We start from the raw sequence: 27,461 nt of genomic DNA on the forward strand, positions 1-27,461 counted from the left end.
GTAAAGCTTTCTTAATTTGTAAAATATTTTAATTTTTATTATTAGTATTTGTACACCATTTTCTCTTTAACGGAGACTGTCTAGATCTGAAAAATATGTAGAAAAGTGAGGATAACATTATGATTTTCCTCCTGGTAGATAGGCACACCTGAAGAATTGGTGCAATTGTTGAAGGCTTCTGCTATTAACTGAAAATAGGTAATTAAACTGTTCTAGCAGACATCTGAGAGATCATTCTCACTGTCCAGAAAAAGCCTGGCAAAAAGCTGGGCACAAAAGTCGCAGAATACATACTGAAGGGTCCAGTTTTCATGTATTTCAAGAAATGGAGCAAGTGGAAAATTAAGACAAGCTACTAAATTACCTTTTTCAACCAGAAGAAAGGGTATTGATGGATTAACATTTATTACAGGAGGAGGACCTAGATACAGACAAGAAAATGTACTTGAAACTTGGATTTAAAACAGCAACAAAAAGCATTTTGAGTGTTTTTTCATGAAGTCTTTAACTGATAAAAGGCTTTAGGGTGACTTTGCAGCTGAAAAGTATTCTACAAGGCTTGATCTTTAGCAGAGGGAAATACATTTTAAAGGCTTTCCCTTAGCCCCTCTGTAAGCTTTTGAGCATGTCAGCAAGATGTCACATGCCAAATATTAGATGGATATAGCAAAGAAGGACAGCTTGGACAGTATAATATAATTTCCTTGTTAGCATAGCTTTCAGAAAAAAATCACATGGAGCAGATATAATGAGGCAAAAACTTTACTCATTGGCATTTTCTGAAAAGGGCAGGTTATGTAAAATGTCTCAAATTAATGAGCTAGCTAAGAAAAATAGCAAAATGTTCATTGAACCTTGGGAAGTGTTTTAATGTAAGCATTAGGAGAATCATGTACATATCAAACACTCCCCGAACCATCTATTCTGAGATTTTTCACTTCCAAATTTTCCGAGGGAATGAATGAAAATTATGCAAGTCAGAAGTAGTTTATGGCTGGTTTTTAGTAGGGGAGGGTGAAGAATTCTGCTCACTTTTGTAGCTAGTAGGAGGAGACTTGCACAGGTTGTCTTCTTATCCAGTTAAAATGTAGACACTGTACAACCCTGGGCAAATCTTTTATCTTCTCTCTGCTTCACTATTTACAAATTGCAGGCTGTAGTTCCCTATCCCAGAAATATTTTGTAAGCATTGAGATTATGCAGTGATTTACACCACATGTAAATGCCTGGGACAGATGTCTAGAGAAGCAAGTCATGATGCCTTAGTTCATTTCTTGGAGTATCTCAAGATTTCATAACCAGCTTGTCACAAGATCAGACTTTGGGTTGTTTCCACCTGTGTTAAATCTCTGCCAGCATTCAAAACCTCACTGTCTGTGTGCACAAGTCTTTGTACTTTAAAGCCTGGAAGATAAAAAAGGAGATGTGGCCTTGGGGTGATAACCATGGACCACAAACTCGGGATTTGAATTCCCTTCTCAGCTATGCTGCAACAATCTTTCAATAAAATATTAAAAGTATGGAAGACTTACTCTGGTTTAACACTTTTAAGGGAACTAAATTAAACAGGTATTAAACTCTGCTATTACACAGGCCCTAATGTCAGTCATGTTGAAGAGAGATTTAGATTATTAACTTTTAAAAGACCAATCTAAGCTAATGCAACGTGCTTGTCACAAAGCAGACAGGCTGTGGAAGGTTGCTAAAATGAGTAATTACCATTTCCAGTGTAATAGCAGGGCAAATAACAGAGGGTTTAACTTCCCAGTAATTCAGGTTGTGTCTGCCTGACTAGGATCTGCACCCTGGTATTTGAAGCAGTCAGGTGTTCTCTTTTTATGAAGTAAAAGAAGAGTCCATTGGTGCATAATCAGCAGGAAAAACAGATGAGTAAGAATCAGTTACTTCCACATAAAGTTTCCAAAACATAGGTTGAAAAGTTTGTTATGGCAGGATGTATTTAAATGCACAATTTGTCTAGACCATAAAGAACATGTTATTCATTCAGGGCAGATCATTGCTTTTACTGAAAATTTGCATTGCTAAGGGTATTTCCTCAGTACATATATTTGGACATATATTTTGCAGTTTATGAAGGTACTTACATGTATACTATTTTTTCATTCTATTTTAAAAAATGTACATTTCCTTTTTGTAACATTTGAAATATTAATATTAGATATTAATTTTCTCTGTTTCTGAATTTCGAGTTCTTTTACTCAGAGTTTGGATTACAATGCAGGAGACGCCAGGCTTTTCTTTACTGATGTTTGTAATTTCTTATCTTTAGCACAGCTGCACAGGGTGTGCTTTCTAGTTGGCAGGGTGGAAAATGGCCCGAGTTCTAATGCCCAAGGCCATTTAAAGTCCAAATCAACCAATTATGAAATACCAAGTAATATGTTTTTACTTATAATCCAATAACTAACCTTTCATGATCTGCACTGCGGGTTTTTTGACCCAATACCAGAACACTCAGATTTGTGCAGAAGAAGGAGAAAAGATGAAGAACAAATCCACACCCAAAATCCTCCATATTGTTACACTTATATATATAATTATATATTACAGCTGGTGGTGGGGTCCGTGGCTCTGACCCAGGAAGAGGTGACCGGTCCGGAGAGATGGTCCCGAAAGGGATCGCCTTCCCGAGGCCCAGTGTCTTCCCTCAGCTGCTGGCAGGAGGGCCCTGCAGAGGCTGTCAGCTCTTTAGTGATTATCAGCTCGTGATTCCAGCTCAGCTCTGCAGGGCAGCCTCCAGGCCAAGCCAGACCAGAGAGAGACGAGAAGGCCCGTGTGGCTGGTTCCGCACAGAGGTAGCTTTATTGTTGGTCCCCTCCGGCGAAGGGGAAAGCCAGGGACGAGCTCTCTCCCCCACAGAGCCAGGGGGCTTCCTTTTATAGGGATACAGGGGATCAGCAGGGGACCAATGGGTTACAGAGGGTCTGGGACAGACCAATGGGTTACAGAAAGATCTGCATAGTGTCTCTCAAAGGATTGTGGGTCCACTTTTCCTCGCCATGACCCAAGAAGCGGCTGCCCCTTCAGGGAGTCCTGCTGGGCAATTGCAAAATCTCTTGTCTCAGCAGAGATCCCTCCAGGGCAAGGGCTGGGCATATCCCACAATTATATCCCAGAAACCTAAATTCTCTAAACCCAGGGTTCCAACAATTAAATAAATACCACTAAAGACACAGTGTACAAATTGATTGCCTAAATTTTTTAGCTTCTGTTCCCTTTTCCTTTGGGTACAGCCAGAAACAAATGCATAAGACAACCAAAGTAGGTGAAGTAGTGTATCCATGCAAAAAGGAATTTATTTTTCCATCTTTAGTGCTGTGATGTTTTACCTTTCTCGAAGGTAAGCTTTGATTAGGCCATACAATGAGCATTCCTGACATGTAATTGGTATAAGGTGACTGCTTCAGGGGGGTAGCATTTAGCAATTCTTCTCTAAGTGCAGTTTCCAGTATCATCATTACTTCAGAGTGAAACTGAAAGCCAATTAGGCATTTGACTGCCACTGAGAGTCACTTCTATTTGTGCTTTCCAGGATCTCGTGAAAAATTTGAGCAATCCTTATTCAAACACATACCATTAAATGGTATAAAGAAGTAGTTATGGAGGGCCCACACGCAGATGCCCTCACTCTGCCAGTGTAAGGAAAGGCTTTGCGTTGATGCAGCAATGATCAGGTCTGGGCTGTTACAGCCACACCTCCAGGTTCTTGTTTCCTAGCATGCATTTGCTTCTATTGCAAAGCAGTGTGTTGCATTTAAAGACTCTAAAAAAACCCCCAACCAAACAAGTGTAAGCAAGAAATCAAGAGCAGTGACTTAAGCTTTAACCTGGAGTTTGTACAGTGATTCTCCTCCCCTTATTCATAATGGTTTAAGTGTTTTGCAGGTAGCCCCAATGTAAACACACTATAAGCATCTGAGAAACATCTTAAGGTCTTTTTAAATTATCAGGAGGCCAAGGTAGATCCCCACAGTTTCTTGAGTAGGAGCCAGGCCTCCAGAGTTAGAGTTAGACCAACGTAAGTGCATGTCTGTGAGCAGGGGAGGGGCAAGATCTTACCTTTGTGTGCTGATTTGACATGTGTTTGACATGACATCCATGTTATACTCCTGTACTGTCAGTTTGGACCTGGTCAGTACTTGTCCTAACACTTCAAAAACTCTCAAAGCACTCTATTTGAAATCTGAGTTAACCTTTTTGGAGGTTTGTGAGGGTGAAGGAAAGCCAGTGTGGTTCCTCACCCCTCTCTCCTCCCCCAGTCTCAGCTCCAAGCTATACAGTGCTCAGTGAAGCTCTGCAGGGCTGATGGGAGCAATGGGAAGGGTGTTGGAGCAAATGTGAGTGCTGCAAAGGCACCAGAAGTCTTTCTTCGTGCTGACAAGGAGGGTCGTGGAGGACATGGTCTGCAGGTTGCAGTAATTTTGGAGCTGAAGTAATTTTAGAGCTGAAGACCCACATACTCTGCTGTCTCAGAGCATTCTGGTTATTAACTGAATGCAAAACATCTCGCACGCAAAACAGTGTTGAAGCACAGTTGAGGTAGATCTGCAGAAATACAGCTGTTTTGTTTACATGTGTTATTGCCTGAATAATTGTACTGAAAGTAGAGAAAGGTATAAGAAGCACAGCTCTTTTTATACATGGAGAGAAATGTGCAGGAAAAGTTTGAAATTAGTGGTTTAACGGGTGACGGCTGTTACAACTCATTTCTTTGGTAAATTGTCTCCTGTTTAATTTTAATGTCAACTCTGATGAGCTCATGTTTCAGCAGAGCAAGAATCCTTGGCATGGTTAATGGTTTAGTGAATAAGTCCTAGCAAAAGTCATTGCAAATATAATAAACCTCCTTTTTACTCTTATCCTTTACCCTTTCCTCCCCCCAGTCATGACTTCCATGGAAATTGTTTTAGCATAATGGCATCCTCCGGGAAAAGGTGTCAGAAGATAATGAGAATATTTGGCAAAGTTACAACTAGGAGATATACAGAAGGTCTCAAGGGGATTTAGTCTGCAGCACTGCTGGAGAGACTGCGATAAATGCTTCACTGATTACTGACTCACAGGAGTCTGTGGGGAATCAGACTTGTTTTTCTCATTTTACTCATTGGCAAAATGAAGTCCTCAGTCAGGAGCCTTGTTACAAGGTAGGAGGGGTGCTAGAACTATTGAGGACCTGGGACACAGGCAACCTCCCAAAGGTAGGGAGATCCCATTAAACCTTTGTGTGTGGCCTGAGTTAAACTGAGCACAAGCCAGAGATGAGCTTGGTGAGGAGCTGAGAAGCCTCAGCCACCTGCAGCACTGAGCTTATGCTGGGCATTTGGGAGAGTGTGTCATGCTGCACTCACAGCAGATGTAGGGGTGGGATGTGACACTATGGAGACACATCTACACTTGCATACATGTGTGTCAGCAGGGTGTCTAAGGCTCCCTCATGGCCAGGGAAGTCACTGGCACCTAAGACATGATACTGTTCACATGGGCTTCAGCTCAGTTGCCCAGGCATTAGGCATTTAAGATGCTCACACTTGAAAATCAGCCCAAGGTGGAAAGGAGAAGTAGGTGGGACATGGGTAGTGGGAGAAATGCTAGAGCATTTGAACCAACACTCGAAGCCTGTGTTATATCAAATTACTTCTCAGTCTTCTCCTAGCTGGTCCATTAAACTCTCTGAATTCCACTGAATACACTGGGACTCCTTTGCCTGGCATGGAGGTTGGACACCCGGCGCACACATGGACATCTACATTTAGGACTCACCCCAAAGCAAATAAACCTTCCTTCCACCTGCCCAGGTCTTCATTAGCGGAGCCCTAGTTCCTCCCGTGGGTCAAAAGAGAAGTGGTGAGATCATCTGCCCTAGCAGCAATCTCCCAAAGGTGACAATTGGATGCTGAGAGTAAGAGGCTGGTTAGCAATCCTTGCAGTCGTGGGAACCCATGAGCCTGGAGCCCAGTACAGTGCACTGAAACTAAAATGAAAGGCATGTTTATATGGACCAGAATGCTTCCTTCAAGTTTCTGCTTGTAAACATCATAATAAGTCCGCAGTAGTTTAAGGGTACTCTAAATGTACTAATTATCTCTGCCTTGGATGGTTTCCTTTTGTTTTAGTTGGAAGGCATATTTCAGTCTCATGCTATTGCTGATCTTTCACAGTTCAATACAAGTACACAGAAAAAACTAATTAACTTCTAAGTACAACAAGAAAAATAAAAAAAAATATTAAGAACAATATGAGATACAGACAGGATCTTTAGTTAGGTGAACTGCAGGTGAGTAAATTTTCTTTTTAAAAGGAATTTTTGAATACAAAAATTGCAAGAGTAAAATAATGTATTGGTGTTTGACCATTTTTAAAAAGCTGGTTCTTTTAGATAAAATGAGAAGTTCAGGCACATGGTGCAGCATTGGCATCAAAAAGGTGTGCTTGCTAATATTTAAACATGTAATTGCAGCTATTGGCTTTAACTCTCAGATTTTTCAAGACCATAGCTATGGAAATCAGCTTGGAAATGAAGCACAGAGACAAAGGCAAGATACTGGTCAGAGTGAGATGATTACACATTTTAGTATTTCACGACTGATCAAAACAAATTCACAAAGAATGATTTACAAAATCCTGATGCTATCAGATCCTCTGGTCAGACAGACAAGCTGAAAATAGATTTTTTCTTGGAAATTTTCCATATGAGTGGTTATTTTTAATGGGAAATTCAGCTTTTTGCAGAAAAAAATGACAATCCCTCTCAGCAAAAAGATCAAATGGTAATGACTATTTTCAGTTACATTTAACTAAATGGAGCTGATTTAAAGTGCTTCATTTCAGTTCTGCTGTAGATAACGTCGGCTCCCCTGCAGCAAGCTCCTTGCTTAATGGTTGGTGTAGTTTGGAGGTCTAGTCACTTCCATAAGGTGAGTTTCCCAGAGAACCACAAGAGTTTTAGTACCACTCAAAAACCATCTAGAGAGGTTTTACCATGACACTGGATAGCTCTGAGGGTTCTCAGATGAGTCCCATCAGGCCCCACAGATTTGTAGGGATCCAGCTGAAGTAGCAGATCATGCACAATTTCAGGGTCGACTGGGAGTCAAATATTCTTGCAGCCATGGTCCTCCAGCTCAGGACACTGGGACCTTCTTAGTCCATCATCCATGTTGAAGACAGAGGCAAAGAATGCCTTAAATACCTCTGCCTTGTCCATATCCCTGTTTGTGAAGTGCCCATCTTCATCCTGTAACAGGCTGATGTTATTTCTGTGCTGCCTTTTGCCAATAATATATTTAAAGTACCTTTTAATTTTTCCACACATTTCTGGGCAGCTTCAACTCCAGTTAATCTTTGGCTGCATGAGTTCTCTCCCTACACTGGCAAGCTGCATCTCTCTATTCTTCCCATGTCCCTTGACCTTGCTAACACTAGGCATACATCTTCCTTTTCCAAAAGAAGATGCCTGCTCAGCAAAGCCAACCTTCTCCCTCATTTGCTTGATTTCTGACTTTTTGGAATTGCCTGATCCTGTGCATTTCCAAGGAGTGTAAGAAACCAAAGTAAACATTTTATTTTGTCTAAGAATAAATAATTTCATATCAGGTTTAAAAAAACCCCAACATTTTGTGACAAAACCAGAAATTGAAACATTATTGTCTCCTATGTGGTGAAAACTCTGAAATTTGCTCTCTGTGGCAAAAGAGCCACCATGATGCTGCATCTCATCACCTCATTTGGGTTTGTGTCATTCAGACTCTGCAAAAAATCATAGCTCTGCAGCCCTTGTATATTGGTCTACAAATTTTAGCATACACAACAAGTTTTAATAGAATTATTAAGCCTCTTTTAGAAACACAAAGGCTGTTATAGCTGGGATGATTAAAGTGACTTGTCAGCTATGTAGTCATCACATCCCTGTGAATCACTGCTGAATGCAAAGGACTAGAGAGTTGTTTTTTCAGATGAGTTCTTAGTCAGGAAAAAAAAAACCCTTTAGTCTCTCCTTCAGTCCTGTTACAGGCAGAGCAGTAAGTTATGATTCTGAAGTTATCATTTAGCCTGGAACGAACTAGATAATTATTTAGCGAAGCAAAATATGGGATATTAAAAGATCTGTGACCCCGCTGCCCAAGTCAGAGCCCAGAGAGCCAAGCTGGCTGCTGCCTTTGAGAGCCTAGAGGGTGCACAGTCCAGGTGGATCTGGGATTGAAGAGCAGCAGTGTCCTTGGGGCAGCAGGAAGTTTGCCTCCCCAGGGACAGAAGCTTTGTCCCACTTCTTCCGCCTCTTCCTCCTCTCCCTGTTCTGTGACAAGAGGCCAACTCCTGGGCCTCTTGCAGCACTGCATCCTAGTGGAAGCAGTTTTGCCTCCACTGGTAAGCAACCTTGAACAAACCTAAACAAAAAGGTGTTGTTCACTATTGCAAAGGAGCTGTGAGGCAGAAAATCCTTGAAATGGAAGTGCGCACATAGGACTCCTTTGCAAAACAACCTCTGTACTGTTGGAGCACTTATCTCATTTCGGTGACTTACAGTGAGATGGTACACAGGCTTTCTTGTTGCAAAGAGCTTACTTTTTGGCTGAGATTGTCCATGCATGCCTATTCAGTTACTCTTGCATAGTTTAAGTAACACTTAATTCCTTTTACTCACAAATTATATGCTTCTACTTAACAGTAGGCAATATTAGCTTCAGACTTCCACCCCTAAAACCAAATTTAGCAAAAAGACATGCAAATGGGACTGAAAAGAGAGTTTTGAAAAAACCCCAATGGGACTGAAAAGAGCTTCTGAAATAAATCCTTCTCATATCTGAGAATGAAGAAAGATCTGAAGAAGAAAATGTTATCCTTGTCCAGCTTAAGTCATGGCAATGATTTTTCTAAATTCAGTTAGTTCATAAAGTCTTTCTTATAGTATTGGATTCTTCAATAAAGTAACTGCTTTATATTCCAGATTTCGTACTCTGTAACATCTCATTTCCTCTTCTTGTGGTACAGGGAAAATAAGTAGATCATCTGCTGGTTCCTTTGCCTAGAGGTGTCTTTGTAACATAGAACAGTATGTGCCAGTCAGTGGATGGATCCATGGATCCACAGCAGTGGATGAATGGAATAGCTTTAACCTTCCCTCCTCCCTGGCTGCCCCCAGCCCATGGCTAACTGTAGTGGGCAGAACAAGAGCACAGCTGCTTTGTAATTCTACATTTGTAATTCTACATGGACCACTTCCAGAGGTACCACAAATAAGCACTTTTGCCACAGTTCTTTCAAGTGAATGTGCTTATTTTTCTGTCACTGACCAATGGTTATGATCAACTTTTCAGTGATCAGGACTGCTCAGTGTAATACTCCTTTAAAAATAGCTCATATTTTTAGGTAGAGAACATTTTAGACAAAGACAGGTAGAAGAACTGCATCTAGCAGTCAGAAAGCAAATTGAGAATTATCATGCTGACACGATGTGCATGCATTTGCCTCACCCTATGCTTTGGTTGCTTATAGTTAGTGGAGGGCTGGTGCCTGGATGTGAGTCATCCAGCAAATATTGTTAATAACATGTTCAGTGTTGCCAGATTATGGGTCTAAGCAGAAGCATCCTCGGCATATGTACCCACTGAAATGGTGAACAGGTGCCTGCTGTAAACCTGAGTACTGAGTTACGGATACAGCCCTCTGGTGTGTACCTCACTCCTGTACTAATAAATTCTTGCCAAACTTCTTTAATTATTTCTGCAGCATCTTGCAGGGAGCTCAGAATTGTTTGTATGCAGCAAAAGAATTCCTAGGTTTATTCACAACTGTGTTTGAAGCCGCATGTCATTATTTCCGGGAGAATGAAATAATCACTGACACAAAATTATAGCTTCCCTGCCTAGAACAGCATCCCCTTCAAACAGGATGCCAAGAACAATGAAGCCTCCAAGGGTATTTATAACAGAAGGAAATACTGAGTGTGCTACACAGAAATCTGTGTTCTTTATGTCTTTTCTGTCTTTTTTCTCAGGCTTGCTGCACAAAATGTTTTGGATAATATTTTCTGGTTATTCAGGTGCCCAGTTCTAACTGAAAATGAATTCAGCAGCTGAATACTTTTCCATTTTCACTGGTAGTCCATTTTCAGCTGTGTCACTCCTGTCAATAGGACAAACAGCATGCTGAAAACAGGGATGCTGAAAGCCTCTGAGCCCCTCCCTATGTCACTAACATGGTGTTGAGGATGTTGCAGAAGAACAGGGACCAGAAGGGATTGAAATATAAAATTTGAAAAGAGAGCATGAATTTGACTGGTTAACAGTGTGAAAGGCTGTTTTAAACACAGTCATCAAGCTGTGCATTAAGAAATGCAGAAATGTATTTTACATTAAGTCATTAGGGCAGATGATGTGAAGGAGCAGAAAATGTAGGGACGATGAAAAAAGAGTAGGCATTATAACAGCAAACTCCTGTCATTTAACCTCATCATATTCTGTCAAGGCTCTTTGACTCAGGCAATTTTCCAGCTTTCAGGGTTTCAGATTGCATTTAAGAGATGAACATGTGGACTGTTCCAAAATTGACTGCTGAACGGCAGAAGTGTTGGTCAGACACACTTGACCATAGATGCTGTAGTGATCTGTGGTAAACAACCTTAAGGAGCTGCAGACACTTTTTCCCACCACACACTTTGTTTACCTAAGAGTTAAGTTTCACAGCTTCAGCACCAGTTCTTACAGACTCTGAATTCCTTTTTACCTGCCACCAAGGTCATTGGAAAAGTCAGGTGCAAGTCTCATTTGCAGCCATCTAACTTGGCCTGTTTGAATGCAGGTAAGATCACCTTCAATTAATAAATGTTGTGTGAAAATCTCATTTACATTATCAATTAAAAGTGTTCAGAAGTTTTTATAGCCCTGAGTATGCAAGTTTGTGATACTCCAGGATCCTGCAATTTCTATCAGGTTCTCTCCCTTGTGAAATAAAAGCCAGATGTATGGAAGTTAGCAGTGAAGAAAGTGATTTTAAGATAGTACTGTGTCATCATTTTATTAAAAGGTCAATTAAAAAATCCCATTAAAAAGATAAGTGAAAAAATACTCAGTGCAATCAGCCGTTCAATATTCACCCCTCAGCAAGATTCAAAGAGGACATTCATGCTTTTAAGTTTCTTTAATAATCTGTTTCTTTTCCTTCTTGGAAGAAAGGCAGTATGCTAACTTTCAGTAATGAGCTGTAGGTCAAATGTTGTCCTCTTTTAACTATTAAGGCCTTGCTTATGAGAGAAAATATCACTCCAAAGTTGATCAGGATGAAATCTGCTTCCAGTGAACAGGTTTGACTGCATAGAGTACTTCCTGCATTTATGAATTTATATAATGTTGGCATGGGAATATGACAGTACATCTATACTTTTCACATCACTAATTTTGCCAAAGTTAGTAGTGGTGAAATGGTCTTACATGGCCAGAAAGTCTTAGGAATTACGTGTGCTGACGGGCTATGGCTGGTTCTATCCTCCTTCTGTGTTCTCTCCCATAGAACACTATGGCACAGCAAAGATTGCAGACAGGAGAAAGTTATTGGGTTTCTTCTTCTTTAGCATGGAAGGTCAAGATCTCTGAGCCTTGCTGTCCAGCATGACAGCCACAGAAGAGGAATACAGGCAGAAAGGTGGAGAAAAAAAACCCAAACCAAACATTTCTGGTGTTTAGATGGATTCCTGCCAGAACTGGGGCCAAATGTGTAAGGCCTGAGGAACAGTGACTGCATCATGATGCACAAAGGCTGAATTTCAAAGTGGGTTTGCAGTGAGTAGGAAGGTGCCAGTGGCAATGTGACCAGGAAGGGAGGCTGCACCTGCAGCCAGCTTTGGAAAGGCTGCAGCCTTCTGCCCTAAGGCAGCATAGCAAGGCCAGCAAGAGCCAGGCACTTGCATCTCCTGCTGCAGCCCAGGCAGGGGGGCTTCATATCCCAGTCAGGCTAATATTTGAGTTGCACTATTTACCAATGCAACAACAACAAAAAAACATTACTAACCTCACTAACCTTCTATATTCTTATCTTTCCAGCAATCTTGACACAGAAGAGCTCTGTGGTAAGTTCTTTTTTGGGAAAGAACATAATCTATGCCTGCAGCAGCCCTGTACAAATAAACATGCCATGTGATTATTTTTTTCTGTTTAATCTTTGTAGCTCAAACAGAAAATAATTTCCACTCAGAGAACTCCTGGGAAAATGCAGATGGCTTATAATCTTTTCAGACTCTGTCATCCCCTATGTGCAGAATTTATTTCAAAAATATTTTTCCTAGTCAGTATTTCACACTCTCTGAGATTCAAGATCTGTTCTGACATAAAGATAGATAGATCGATAGATAGATAGATAGATAGATAGATAGATAGATAGATGCTTGTATTTTATTTCCCTTTTGTGTGAGATATTTTTTCTAGTTAGTTTCTCCCTTTAACGCTTGTCATATACCCCACTAAAAGAAAATTCATTACTTTCCTCCTACTTGAGCCAGGGAGAACAGCAAGTTTGACAAGTTCTATGATCCTTTGTCACAATAAAACTCCTCCAAGGCCTAGATTTTGGCCCAATTACCTATTTCTGGACCTCATTCCAGGCTGTGAGTCATTTCCCCAACGCCCTGTTTGCTCTCCAGCTTATCTTACAGCACCTGATTTAGGAGTGCTTCTTGCACCAGAAAACAATTTACAAAGAAAGGTTTCTGCAGGTTATCACAAAAATGTCAGAAAAAAAAAATCATACTTGTCAGCACCAGCCAGTTTCTGAGGGAAAGATGGTAGACTGATAAGTTTTCCAGTGGTCAACACTGCTGAAGAACTTAAAGCTGAAAATACCATCGAGTTGAATACCTGCTCAATTACTCACCCACAGGGTGACATGGCCAAGAACCCACTAAAATACACCTCACCCTGTGGCTTATAAATATATGACAAGAGACTCATCTGAAGTGAACTGGGCTGTGACAACTTCTGCTGGTTGAGCATCTGGCCAAAATTGTATAAACCTGGCTGAGGAAGAGAGGTGGTTTTGTTCCACAAGGGATTTATTCCAGTTGGTGTTGCACTGGAGGCATACAGGCTTGCTGGGCTGAGGGGGCTGTCCATCCAGCACTGACTCTGTTTACTGTCTGTTTTGATTGAATACAGGCTGTTTCAAGTGCCTTTTAAATCTTTTAAATGTTGCCACTAGGGTGTTTCTCATCTGTGAATCTGATACTGAGTCTACTCAACATATGTTTAAGCTTGTGATTATACATCTCTTTCTGAGTTATATCAGTTCATCTCAGAAATGAAGCTAAAAACCATCCAGGGTGCTAATTCATAATACGTTTTCACTCTAAATAATTTCATTCAACCTCTCAGCAATACCAGGTCATGTCACAGTGTTCCTGGTAACTTACATTTTCATGATTCCCCTGAGAAGCTCATGCTGACCTTTTAAAAGCCCCAAAGTGTTGCTATTCATTATTTCAAAAAGTTCCTATGTAATCTTGTCCTTCCTGTCTGCCGTTTAGATGTTGATTTTCGTGCTCTTCCAGGTGATCTGATGTCTAAATGCCTTGTCTAACACAGTGTCTAAGCTTTACCATAATTTTATTTAGTTATTTTTCACACTTTTTCCTTCCTGTGCTTCCCTCTACTGTACACCACATCAACCAAATGAGAATTCGGATCGTGATCTCCCAGGTTTGCTTCCTCCTCTTGCTGTAATCCCTTGGCCTTTACATCAGTTCTTTCTGTTAAAAAGTCCTCTGCTTTGAGAAGCTACACAAGGACATCCTGCAATTTGTTATCTCCACTATTTTCATTAAAATTTCATTTGCATGCATCATATTTGTTGAAAATATCACAGCTCCTGGGACTAGAAGCTTATCTGGCCAACTCATGATCTCTTCATTTTTCAGAAACAACTGGTCTCAACCAACCCCACCTCACAACAGCCCCCACTTGCTATTATCTCCTCTAAGGGCTTTACCAGAATTATTAATTTTCATATCAATATAATCAAATTCACCACACACATATGAAAACTTCATTTCCTGATTGTAATTGTAGACTATTAGACTGAAAATTTAGTTTGCAAAGAAGATGTAGATATTTTGGAAATAAGTTTGCATCAGCTGTCAAATTGATATTTCATATTTTTTTGTGAATTTGGCAGCTCATTTATTGAAAGAAAATGTTTTGAAATACTGATTTTGGTATTTTAAGTATGCCAGGAATTATTTTGCGGAGAAAGAATACAAAATTTAAAAAGAAAATGATCCTTTTCATTGTAACTCCTTTTCATTTTGTATTTAGATACCTAATAATGCTGTAACTGAGTTCAGACTTGATAAAGCTGATATTTGATGAAATATTGATTTTCAGGTCATTTGTAGGTGATGGGGGGTTTTGTCTTCTTTTAGATTATTTTTCAAAGCACCTAGGAGAATATGAAAATGTTCTAGCTGTCTTGGAAGACTTAAACATAACCATACTGAAGGCAATGGACAAAACAAAGAAAGTAAGTAAAATCTGTGAAATTTTCTTTACATTGTATATTTTGTTTGGAGTATTTCCAGTAGTTTTCTTATCTGAATTTACTAATTCATATTTAAGTTCCTCCAAATATACATGTTTGTAGCAAAATCCAGTAAGAAAAGGCTTGTCAAAATGATTGTATATGAAATCTTTAAAGACCTATCTGCAAACTATTACAGTTTGGATATAGCCAGATTTGTCTTTGTGAATGGTCTGAAGAATGTTCTTTGCATTGTTGTACGAAGAGGGTTCTATGTCCCCTGCCAAGTGTGGGTAAGTATCAACACCAACATTTGGAACTAGACCAAATTTGAAAAAATAATGTTGTGGGTTGAGCGAAGCCTCCTGACCAAGAAGAAGATTTCGTTTCCCATTGAGGCATTTTAAACAAAAGCAGTGGTCACACAGCCTGCCAAGAGGAAGGGTTGGGGCTGTTTTCCACCAGCACAGCTAGGGGACCTTTACCTGGAGGGAAAGAAGATCGGTTTCTCCATCGCATATCTGACCGGGAATGTGGCCGTGCTGCAGGACATGCTAGGCAGCCGATCCACCTGGCTCTCCATTCATTGTGGTCATAGCTGCTCCTGTGGTCAGACCACACCCCAGCTACCTGTCTGACTAAAAGTGTATCAATACATTGGGTGATTCGCTCCTCTTCCTTGGGTGAACAGTTAAATATCCTGTGCAAGGTGGAACAGCTTCAAAAGGTGAGGGAAAGCACAAACCAAGGAAGTGAACCCAGATCCTCCAAACCTAGCCACAGATCCACACCAGGCTAGTCATCAAGAACAGAAATTTCAGCCAAAATTATTCTCTGAGATCCTGTGGGGTCAAAAAACTCTGGGTGGTTTTTTCAGTCGATCAATGGATAGATCAATGTGGAGAAAGCTGTGCTTCTTTAGTGAAGCTGTTATCTGTGGTATTCGTGTGTTTGCAGGAGTAAAGCACTCATACATCTTACATAAACTGACAAAATAAAAACAAAAGTGCAGCTTATTTATTTAGAGCTTGAGCCAGGAAGCTGAATGTCTCTTCATTCATGCTGTGCATCTTCCACTCCTAATGAAGTGAGTGGGCACCGACTCACTGTCTTGTTGAGCTGGATATTAAAAAGCAACAGATTGGTTAATTTTAGCTATGCGTAATTTTAAAAAATAGCCATGTGTATAAAATACTGCTGGTAAAGGGCAGGTCATGTCATAACAAATGGAAGTAAATAAACCTCATAACAACTGGAAGCAAATAAAAGACAGCATTTAAGAATTACTTCAGAAGTTAATTACAAGGAGGAGTCCCAGCAGACTAATGAGATTATAAAATGTGTATTCTGGCCTGAGTAGAAATATGGATAAGAAAATCTGGAATATTAGTGTGTTTCATTTGTCTGCTTGAAGAACCCATCTAAAATATAATGAAACCACAATTTCTTTGAATTTTGTTTTCTTAACTGAAGATTCAAGCCTAATGGGTTTTCTGTTTTTCAGGAATACTTCAGCTGACTATTTGCTAGGGATGGCAGAAATAGAGCAAGGCTAACACTGGAAAAATTCTTTTAATTCCATTTAGTAGAAACTGTGTGTGAACACAGTCAAACAAAAAATGTGTAATCAAATATTCTAAAATAGAGCTTTCTGCCAAGGATATGCTCAGCCACTACATGTTTGTATGGAAACTAAGTTTTCAATTCAAATTTTGGATTATGTTCAACAGGAATTCAGTTCTCAGGAAATAGTTTATGTGAACTCACTACCTGATAAATCATTGGAGTGCATATCTTAAAATTTCTATGTTAAATAGCTCAAGTTTTACTGAAGTTCTTGTCTAAAATCTGGGCTACAGCCATCTAAAATCAGAGCTGGAGGTGCAGCAAAAGTAAGTTAGCACATTGAGATAGCATAGATAACTGATGTTCATCACCAGTGACACACAAGATGTGAGGCAGCTCCAAGCTCGAGTTGACTCCCTGCTCATGCAAACAGGTGCTCAGAAATGGTTGGTCTGGTTTTAAATGGCCATTGACATGCATCCCAGGCAAGACTTGGGTTTCGTCTCCTAGTGCAGCATAAAACTTTGTCACCATTCTGCCACTGCAGCCACTGAGTCCCTTGAACAGTCACTGAGTAGTAACAGCATTTATTACTCTCTTCTAAGTGATGACCTAGTTGGAAAATTTATATATAGGAAACAAAAGTCTGGAATTGAAGACCTACACTGTGAGACCCACCAGGAAATGGTGTATCTGCAGTGGCTGAGTCAGTTTCCAATGGCCTGGACCACATTTCCAAGGACTAAATTGTCCTATTAAAAACCAAGAGTAGAGACTGGTGAGACTGAATCTGAACTCCACCCTGCAAAGCATGGGACTGATTACAGTCCCAGTCCTCAGAGTTGCCATGAGATTTCCATCCCCTCTGACTTTATGGATTGAAGAAAACTTGGCACCTCTATCAGTCTCTGCTAAACCTTTCCAGAGTGTGTGCCAATTCAGATGGAGAGATCATTCATTCTTAAATATTTAGTGGGGAAAGGAGCAACTTGGTACTTTATTGATTTATCAACATTAGAATCAGACAAAAAACCACCACTCAGTCCTTCCTATAGAAACTTCCTATCAGTTAAGGTTGCCCATACTCAGTAGTACTTTGCTCAAAAGGCAGCTGCAGAACTGGAGCCCTAGAAAAATTCTTCAGGTCCAGTTTCCAAGGAAACCCTTGAGAAGGAAGATGTGTCGATCTTCAATGAAAAGCATGGATTGGTATGTCTGAAAAATATAAATCCCTAATCTAATCCCAGGGTGCAATCCTTCAGGAGTAGGCTACTTCAGCGTGGGTCCACTGCAGGGTCATAAGTCCTGCCAGCAAACCTGCTCCAGCATGGGCTGCTCTCTCCAGGGAGCCACAGGTCTGACCTGTGCAGACTTCCCACAGGATCACAGCATCCTTTGGGCATCCCCCTGCTCTGGTGTGGGTCTCCTCTAGGGGCTGCAGGTGAATCTCTGCTCCATTGTGGACCTCCATGGACTGCAGGGGCACAGCTGCCTCACCATACTCTGCACCAGGGGCTTCAGGGGAATTCAGCTCCAGTGCCTGGAGCATCCTTGCCCCTTCTTCTGCACTGACCCTGGTGTCTGCATAGTTCTTTCTCTCACATATTCACACTCCTCTCTTCTCTGGCTGCAATTCACTTCTCTGCAGTAACTTTTTCCCTCTTCTTATATCTGTTATCCCAGAGGCAATACCAGCAGCCCTGATGGGCTCAGCCTTGGCCAGTGGCAGGTCCAACTTGGAGCAGGCTGGCATTGTCTCTATCAATCATGGGGGAAGCTTCTGGCAGCTCCTCACAGAAAACATCCCTGTAGTCGCTCCCTTCCCCCCTCCCCAAACCTTGCCAAGCAAACTGAATGCAATATCCCACCAAGAGCAACTGGAACTTGGCTTGGCTACGGATTCCTGGATATCAATCAAGATCAACCAAGTTGTCCCCATCACTGTGAATGATTTCCATATGTAGATATTTTTCTCCAACAGATTAGCAGGAACCTTGCCCCTGCAAGGCAATTTCAGCATGATTTCTGTGTACTTCATTGCCCTCTGTAGTTTGAAAGAGCTGTCAGCACAGCTTTCTTGAACTGAGGTTTTCTCCAGTCTTCCAGTCCTCTGCTATCTGAAAGTAAAACCATCATCATCTGTGGCAGAAAACGTTCCAGTGTGTTAGCAGGTTCAAGAAGCTTTGAGTTCCTTTCACTGCTCTGGGGCCAGATCCCTCCCACCAAACCAAACTAAACAGCACCTGGGAAGAAAGACAGGAAGCCCTCGGGAGTGTAGGAACTGTTCATGCTTCATTGCTTGATGGGAGGGTGCTCAGCTAAAAATGCAGAGAAATGGATTTCTCCAGGAACATCTTTCCTCAGGGAAAAGACTGAGTTGTATTTGCAAGCAGTATACTTCAATACAAACCCCATTTAACCAGAAGATGATAGGGGAGCTACAGTCTTACTGGTTTTGCACTGCTCCCTGTATTTTATCCTTACAGCAGGAAGGAAAAACATCTAAGGAGTTTTAGAGGGATTTGTGGCATTTGATATTTGATCATTTCTCCCCTTAGGATGGAGAGTCTGCCTGAGTTGCTTATACCAGAGTGGTGAGGACAGATTGATCTTTGGTGTCCCTTGGTTTTCTTGCACTTGCCAAGTTAATATTTTCTGGATCAAAGTACTATCTGGATAGTTCTGTTTATTGCATTTATTCTTCATCTTATATAGAGGAAGCATTAAAAATTAAACACTCAGCAAAACTTTACAAATGCATTCTTTAGGCCTTTTATTCTGACATCTTTATAAGGCATATTTAGTTAAATACTTAATCTTTTTTATTACCCACATGAACATAACATGTTCAGCAAGCTGCATTTTTATTACATTCTCTAGCTTGCAGTCACATATAAATATAATTAAGAAATATTTTGCAACCCACAGCTCTGAAAATAAAATCTGTCACTGAGTAATAATGTAGATAGGCAAAAATAGACCATTTGTTTAATGTGTTCGACAGCTCAGTTCTATTGCCTTGTGAATATTGAAAATCAGAAATTTAGAGATTAAAGAACATGTATCTCTAAGTTACCAAGCTGTAAGATTGTTGCTGTTTGTCAGCTATTTGATAAGAACAAGTTTTGCTCTATCATTTTGATTTCTGGTATTGCTATAGTTTATTGCAAATGTAACCTTCTGCTGGTGGTGAGCTATTCTGTACTCAATAACCTCAATAACCTCTCATTTAATCACCAAAAATCTGATTTCCATATGAAATTAAAATGGCAATATAAAAGTATTCAGGGATTTAAACAGTTATCTAAAGATATTTTAGAAGATCTGGGATAGTCAAGGATGTCTGAGATGTCTCCACAGGCCTGAAGAATAGCACTCAGGACTCCAGGAGACCCAGGGGCAAGATGAGACCTCCTCCTGGGGCAGCAGCTGGAAACCAGGTGGGTCTCCATAGGGCACCAACCCCAGTTTAGATACCTGAATAGCTCTGTGGTCCCTGAAGGGTTTTTTTCCCAGAGGAACTGTCTCTCTGGGGAAGAGCTAGCTGGTGATGCTTACCTTGATCCGACAGTATCTTTTATCACTCATCACACCCCTTTGAAGTTCACTTTTTCATTGGCTGAAGAGCACCCCGCTCTCTTCCTGACTCCTGCCTTCAATTTCAGTGTTGGTAAAAGTCTAACCACAGTGGGCTGGCGGCCAAGTGACTGTGCCAGGGGGATTTCAGGATGGGACACGCTTCCTGCTCCATGATTTCAGTGCCTGTTGGCTTTAGCCTAACCTACTAGTCTGTTGTGGAATTGACAATGGTCTTGACATGAGAGTATCAGCTCTTAACTTACTGGAGCAATGACTGGAATTGAGACTGTTTGCAGTGGCACAATGGCAAAGTGGTGGGGACTGGGAATCATTGAGAGTAACTGAATGTGGTAGAGCTGCTTCCTCAGGAGAGCCGCACTAAGTGCCCTTGCACTTGTTTCTTTTGCTTGCAAGTGCAGGGTCTGTTTAGCACTCACACTCACTCAGCCTGTGAGCTGTCTCAAAAGTGCCTTAAGGCCACCACAGCTGTTGTAAATGTGATCCAGTCTCCAGCAACAAAAAGCTTCATATCTGAGCTGCTACTTAGATTATATTGGTTATATTTATTAGATAGTGTATTTTCATTTCAAAAGGAAATAGTGCTATAGGTTCTAAGAAAAGAAACCAAGTAAACCTGAAACTGGTTTTTACAGTTGACAGTGCTAATAAAAGTGAAACTTTCATCCAGTAAGAGTGTAACTTGACCTGATATAAAGTTGTATCTGAAGTCCAAATCCAGTGACTACAATGCAGCAGCAATCTCCTGGATAGACTTGGGCAGGACTTTTGAACAGCCAATGGAAAACATTTCTGTCTTCCACAGATGAAAGCCAGAAAGTGCTTTGGCTACAGCAGTTAACACACACTTTTTCAAAGTGATGACCTCTGAGTGCACACTACTCCTGTAAATACTGAGGTACAGTTCTTCTTTTGGAGACAAAAGCACTGCGGGCTTCCATGGAAAGAAATGGCAGACAACACAGGAAAAGAGGAATGGGACACTGCAAATTTTCTCCTTTTCAGACTCTGTAGAAGTCTGATTGTTTGCTTTGGAGGGACTTTCATCCCTCCTTTGCAGCTCTTTTATGAAAGACACCTAATGATCTATCTGTGACAGCAGGGGACCAGACTCAGTGAACTAGCAAAATGCATTTGGGCAGTAATTATCAAAACTGGTTTATTTAAGATGGGTTTCCACCCAGGATTTACATACACAAAACAGAAACATTAATTTTAGGATGGCAACAAGACAATTTTTCAGTGGAGCTACTAAGTTCTTGAAAAGCCTCCAAGTATTTTGGGGGAAAAAACCCCAACTGCTTTTTACATGTTGTTTGCAAAAACATAGAAAGGCAGTGTGTGGTGTGCAACAGCAAGATGCTGGATTCAGTGACCAACACAGTATGGCTAATTATCTGCTTCTGTGAAATAATTAATCTTTCTGTTTTGCTCAAAAAACCCCGAAGCTAAGCAAAGTCAGTGCAACCTTATTATTACTTGAAAATTTCTTGAATAGTCTAAAAATAGGAGCCAGTAAAGTAAAAGAGAAGATTATAGGAGCTGAGAGAGTAACACAGGGCTTGAAATTTAGTTACTGATGGTGCATTTATGGTAATTATGTAAATCACTGAACTCTTGAGGGTTGATACCTATTATAAACCAGAATACTTAGATTTTTTTTAATTGCGTATTTGAGTAACAGCAACAGTAGCACTTATGTAAATTATATCTCAAAACAATTAACTGGGAAGAAAGATAGGTAAGGATATGTTGACAATAGTGTTCTACAACTAACATTCTGTTTGAGCAAAAATGAAGTTTCAAATTGTTTTTTTGTTTTCACAAAACCTGTGTTAAATTGGCTGGCACCCATTTTTACGTGCGGTTAGAATTTATTAACATTTTTCACAGAATCTAGTCTTGTTCTCTATGAAATCACACTTTTTACAAGTGCACCTTTCACAGAATTAATGCAATGAATAGCTGCTGCACAAGAATAACAAGTATTTTTCAGTTTATCCTGAGTACTAATTTTCATGCACTGGCTTTGAAAATAGTTCATTTGTTCCTTTAGATTTATCGCTAATTTTTTTTTCATGTCAATCAAAAATCACAGAATCATTAAGGTTTAGAATCATTCAAATTGGAAAAAATCCTTAAATTCATAGGTCCAACCATTAACCTCCTGACACTGCCAAATCCACCACTAAACCATGTCCCCAAGTGCCACATCTGCATATCTTTTAAATACCTCCAAGGATGATGACTCTACCACTTCCCTGAGAAGCCTGTTCCAGTCAGTAATTGAATTGACTGTCTCTCAGCTGAAGGGAGGAATGCTGGTGATAATGCTAAATATATCACCAGTTCCACCCTGCTACAAGGCAGAGAGGAACCTACGAATAAAAGCTATTTTCATCTGGGGACATTCTTAAATTATGTTTTGGAATTTTTATTTAAGATTGTGACTATTAGTGCAAGTCAAAACAAACTAAGATAAATTCAAAAAGCTGCAAGCAATTAATTCTGAGCAGTCATGCAAGGATATTCCAGAGATTCACATTTTTCCTCTTTTAGCTCCTTATCAGAGTAATGAAAACTCTTGGGAACTTCTTTGATCTTTTTTTTGTGGAAGAATTATACCTATTGGGTCAGGAAGAGACAATGCTTAAATTTTTGCCAGTAGCAGAGAAGATGTGTTTAGTCAGAAATAAAGATAAAACAAAATGAAAACCCCCTTAATTTAGTATTCATACCTCTAAATAGAAATTACTTCCCAGCAGAAAAATAAACATTTAACTAGCCATTCTCCTCTTGATACCTATCAAAACCACCAGCAGCTTTGATGTTTTCGAGGTATTGTTGCAACCTTCTCCCTGGAGCAATGGCATTACACATTTCCCTGCTACCTGCTAAAATCAAACACATCCAAAACAGTTTATTGTCTCTAAGCTATGTGATGCACCTAATAGCAGTTAAATAGGAGTTACTTTTTATCCATGCATGGATTCTGTGCATACTATTATTGCAACAACAGTGTATTACTCCTTCAGTGGTCCCAGTACAGGAGAGTGATAGACTGTTCTGATGCTATTACAAATGTGTGATGATATTCTTTCTAATCAGCCATGGCTGCCTATTTTATTTCATTGCTGTTACATCAGCACTGCTGATGGTTAGTAGAAATTGTCACTGTTCCAATTCTCTAGGTAGAATTTAAACACAAAATTTATGCTAAATGTAATACTTGGATAAACTTGTAAAACTTGTTCCATATTCGAAGTTGAATCTAATAATTGGGCACATCCTGCCTTTGATCACTCTTAAGGTGAGGATTTTGTAAAGGTTAAATTTGTGTGGAGTCAGTGCACTGAGCATGTCTCCATATGGCTTCTGGTGAAATTATGATTTTATTCTGATGCTGTTTTGATTTCTTCCTACAGTCTGAAGAATTAGATCTTAGGGATTTCATTTTAGTGAAGTTATTCTAACTAATTTTATATCCTCAATTTAAAGTTGTAACACAGGGCATTGTCCCACTAATTTGGGATCTGAATATACAGGGCAGGAGACATTCCATGATAAAGGGAAATTTAAATAGATTATTCCTTACTGAGTTCTACTCAGTGATAAATGTTTTTCAGTTGACTTGAGGGTATTTTTTGTGAAAATAAGCATAAATATTTTTATGAAATTATGTTTAATATGACATATAAATAGGAAACAGAAAATTGCTAAGTAATACATCAGTAAGAAGTGTCCCACTCCTTCTTCATCTCAAGGAGCTGCTATTCTGATAAATGGAGCAGCATGGTCAAGTCACCCAGGGAAGAGGGTTGAGGCTGGCACCAGAGACTGAGAGGATCAAGAGTTGCTGAACCTGCGGTAACCTTGTGATGGAGACTGCACTAGAGATTCCTAAACCCTGCCTCCTCTGCCTTTATAAAAGGAGAACCTCTTCTGCACTTTTTAAGATAGCCTTTAGACACCTTTAAAGACCACAGTGACCTTTTCCACAGAGAAATCACTAATTATGTGTATTTTCAGTTGTATTAAACGAAATGCAAATCTTTGCTGCTCACAAAGGTCACAGTTGCCTCTTGATGAGGAAGATGTGGAAAATTACCCTCATTTATTCACAATCAGTAAAACTAACAAGCAGAACAATATGTTAACACAGACTTATTTCAGCTGGACTGCCCAAACTGTGGTGCAGTGTAATGTGTACGCTAATGAACAGTAACTTACAGCTAATGAAATTCAAGAAATGGGCCATTTTTCTAGTTTATGTACAGACACCATCCATGGGTCCCATTACTGATTGATGGCATGATACACTGAAAATACAAATGCTGGGCATGCCAATTACAATGATTCTATCATAATATAAACTTAATAAATTGATACAGAAGTGTTTTACCAGTGAGCCTTTAGTAAAATGCAAAATAAGGTACTTTTCAAAGGAAATACAGTGGTGAAACAATACCAAAGCATGGCTACTAATTCCTCAGTGCTGAGAGCTGGGCTTGAGGTTTAAATTGAATTGTAATGCACAATCTTTTTCCCTGCATGACTTAAATTATAATTATTCAGATAATTTGTATATGCTGAATACCTTCTTCCGTGATCTTTGAAGAACTTTAGAAGGACAGGTAGGAGTAGTTATCTTTCACTAGGCAGGAGTTGAAGCTGCTCAACATTGCTGTGAGCTCAGAATTGCTGGACTCAGCAATTTTTTAAAGGAAAGAGTAATAATTCGTAATTATTTGCTCAACTACGTGCATTAAGAGAGTTAAGTAATTCCACATAGAATAGGTGTAAGCACTAATATTTGGGTAAAATATCCATAAGGAAAGATCCCTAATAACTCTAGACTCCCACAGATTATGTTAGCATCCTGCCTACCTTTCCCATCTTTACAAAAGTAGCTCTGTATATTCTGATAATATAACTCTAAGACATATCTAAAGATCACAAGGATCTTTTCTGTAGGGAAGCCTTTAAATATAGAAGTTATGGGACAGAAATACAAAGAAAAAAAGACCAAATCCCAGTGCAATGCACAAACTTGGAGTAGTTCTAATGGAAAGATCTTACTTTCAGATGCAAGAAAGCTTTTCTAGGTAACTTCTTTTCTGAAGGAGTTGGAAAGCAGCAGCCTCAGACAGCAGCAAGTATTACACAGCTAATGTTTATATGATCCCCCTATCTGTGAGAGCCCACCTGAACAGTTTGCAAAATGAAACAATGTTGATGTACATTTAAGTTGTAATTCAGCATGCCTGTATCAGATTTACCATGAGCATCAGCAGGAAGCAATATGGAGATATCTGCAACATTTTCTTTCTGGATGCCCAGAATTTTAAAACACAGTTCAAAAACTTACAAGAAATGGTCAGTTCTGCAATGATTTGTTTACTTATTTCCAAGAGCAATGTCAAAATCTGAAAAAAAAAAGAAAATATACCATGAATTTTTACTGAAGGGTTTCATTTACCTGTCCATGCTGCACAGATTCATACATGCTGTTCTAACATGCTAGAGAATAAAAATTTTTGGTAGTGAAATGATCTCTGTCAGGTCCACTGAAGTTTTAAATAAATTACACTAGAGACAGTTTAGAAGAAGAATAAAAAATCAGCTTTCCTATTGACAAAAAGATTAAATAATCATAAAAAGGTTGCCATAAACATTATTTATAGACTGATGTGAGTCCCTCAGGTACACAGACAATCTCTCATGATGTAGTGGTTTGGTCTAAAATACTCATTACTGTTTATCTTCTTTGAGATAAGAATCAGGAGAAATGCAAAGCAGGCACAAAACTTGAAAGAATATAAATAAGTTTATTAACAGACCTAAAAGAAGGAAAAAAAAAAATTATACCACCTTCAGAATTCTCCTCCTCCCCCCACCTTCCTCCCTTCTCCCACTGACAATGTAAAGACAACCCTTAAGATGTTCAGTCTGTTTACCACTTTCATAATAACCTTGTTCAGTCCATTTAGAAAGAGAAGTCTCTTCTTGCTCGTGCTATGAAAACAGTATCACACCGAGACAGCCACCCACTTCCAAATATTGTTCAGTCCATTCAGGAAGAGGAGTCTCTCTGCTTGCGATGTGAGTCCCTTCCCCCGACTTGCAGCTTTTCCCGCAACTGCTTTCGGGGGTCCACTCTTGAAGTCTTTTGGGGTACAATTTTAAGGTTGAGCCGTTCAGAAACAAAAACAGAGGCCCTTCTCCTTCCCTGGGAGCAAAGGGTCTTCCTCATCTTCATCATTAGAACTATCTCTGGGAGCATCTCTAGGAATTGAGGTTTTTCTCCTTTCCCATTTGGAGCAAAAGTCCTCATCTGGTTCATCTGGTTCATCTCTCTCTGTCCAAACTTCTCATGAAATTACAGCTGCATCAGCATCTGCCTATTGCTTATGAGTTGAACACTCCACCCCCCATATCTTCATGAAATTACAACGGGATACTCTGATATATCATAGCTTCACAACAGAATTTCAGCTTTAAGCATCTCCTCTCTCTCTCTTCCCTCAGGTTTTCAGCTCTTCACAGCAATAAAAGGGTTAATCTCACCTCAGCCTTGCAGCTTTGCAGCTGGAATGTTGAATTTTTCTTATCGAAGTGGAGAGGGGGAGAGCCAAGCCGCCCTGGCTGCCCATGGCAAGGCAGTGGGGGGGGGGTTCCATGGCTGGAACAGGCCCATGGCTCCAGGCTGGCCGTGGCCCAGCCTGGCCTGGCCCAAGCAGGGCCTGGCCGGGCCCGCTGGCCCCCGCACGGGGCCTGCAGCCAGCTGTGCCAGCGCCAGAAATGAGAGAGAGCTGGGGGGGAGTTTGTCTATTCTTAAGTGTGGATCACAGAGGCGGTCACAACTTTAAGTGGCTTAAAGAATTGTCCATATTCAAACTGGCCAGCTGATAGGTTCTATCAGGTCCCAGAGGAAGCTGTAAGCACCCCTTAGCAAGGACATCCCTTCCGGGACTATGCTTGCTAACCTATGACACATGAGCATCTATTTTAAACTTGTATCAATGAAAAATTATTTGTTGGAAAGTGACTCACAGCTGATTAATCTGAAGATAGAAGAAGTAAATGTAGAAGACACAAAGCTTCTGGCTACATAAGTAACTTCTGATGATTCATGAGTGGTTTAACACCTGAAATTTCCGTAGCAGAAGTCTTCTAACGAGACTCAATAACATATATTGTGAAAAGATTGCCCTCATTTGAGAGCAAAATGCTTTTAAAGCTATTATCTGACAATCTTTCATTTTACATTCAAATTTTGGAACATCTTGTATTTGTGCTCTGATTGCAAACACATACATGGAGAAATTCTAAGAGAAGTCTAAAAATCAGAAAGGCATTTCAGTGGCAATTCACATTGGAAAGAGCATGGAAGAGCTTAAAAATGCCAAAACTACTCAAATGGGTTCTCGGATAGTGTAGGACGCAACGCCATTGAAGTGACAGGTCTTTTTTAAAGCTTGGACATAGGGGACTATCATCCCTCTTCAGATGTGGAGATTAAAGAAATCTTTCATTGAAGGCACCTTATATTTATGAAACTATTTCAGATGGAATTGTACCCAAACGTTTTCAAGATCAGCTGAGTGAGGAGCCAACAAATTCATTAAGAGTTTGAGATGTAAATCTGTTTTCTTTCTCTGTTCCTGATGTGACCTCAACACAGTAAGCAGAGGCTCTAGGGGTCTGCTCTATCCTCCCTATTACATTTATTAATGAGAAAACAAGAAAAAAGGTGTTTATATTATTGTAAAGTCACC

General features: G+C 40.0%; 1 protein-coding gene across 2 annotated transcripts in view; it reads left to right on the plus strand.

Moving 5' to 3' along the window:
* Window positions 1–27,461, plus strand: part of NECAB1 (N-terminal EF-hand calcium binding protein 1) — a 60,168-nt gene that overhangs the window by 14,046 nt on the left and 18,661 nt on the right. For both annotated transcript variants that reach the window (XM_069005077.1, XM_069005076.1), the window contains exons 4-5: window positions 12,057–12,082; window positions 14,426–14,523. In XM_069005077.1, coding sequence (XP_068861178.1) covers window positions 12,057–12,082; window positions 14,426–14,523 — 124 coding nt within the window. The remainder of the gene's footprint in view (window positions 1–12,056; window positions 12,083–14,425; window positions 14,524–27,461) is intronic.

The sequence above is a fragment of the Aphelocoma coerulescens genome, chromosome 2 (assembly GCF_041296385.1).
Source record: "Aphelocoma coerulescens isolate FSJ_1873_10779 chromosome 2, UR_Acoe_1.0, whole genome shotgun sequence".
Taxonomy (NCBI): Eukaryota; Metazoa; Chordata; class Aves; order Passeriformes; family Corvidae; genus Aphelocoma; species Aphelocoma coerulescens.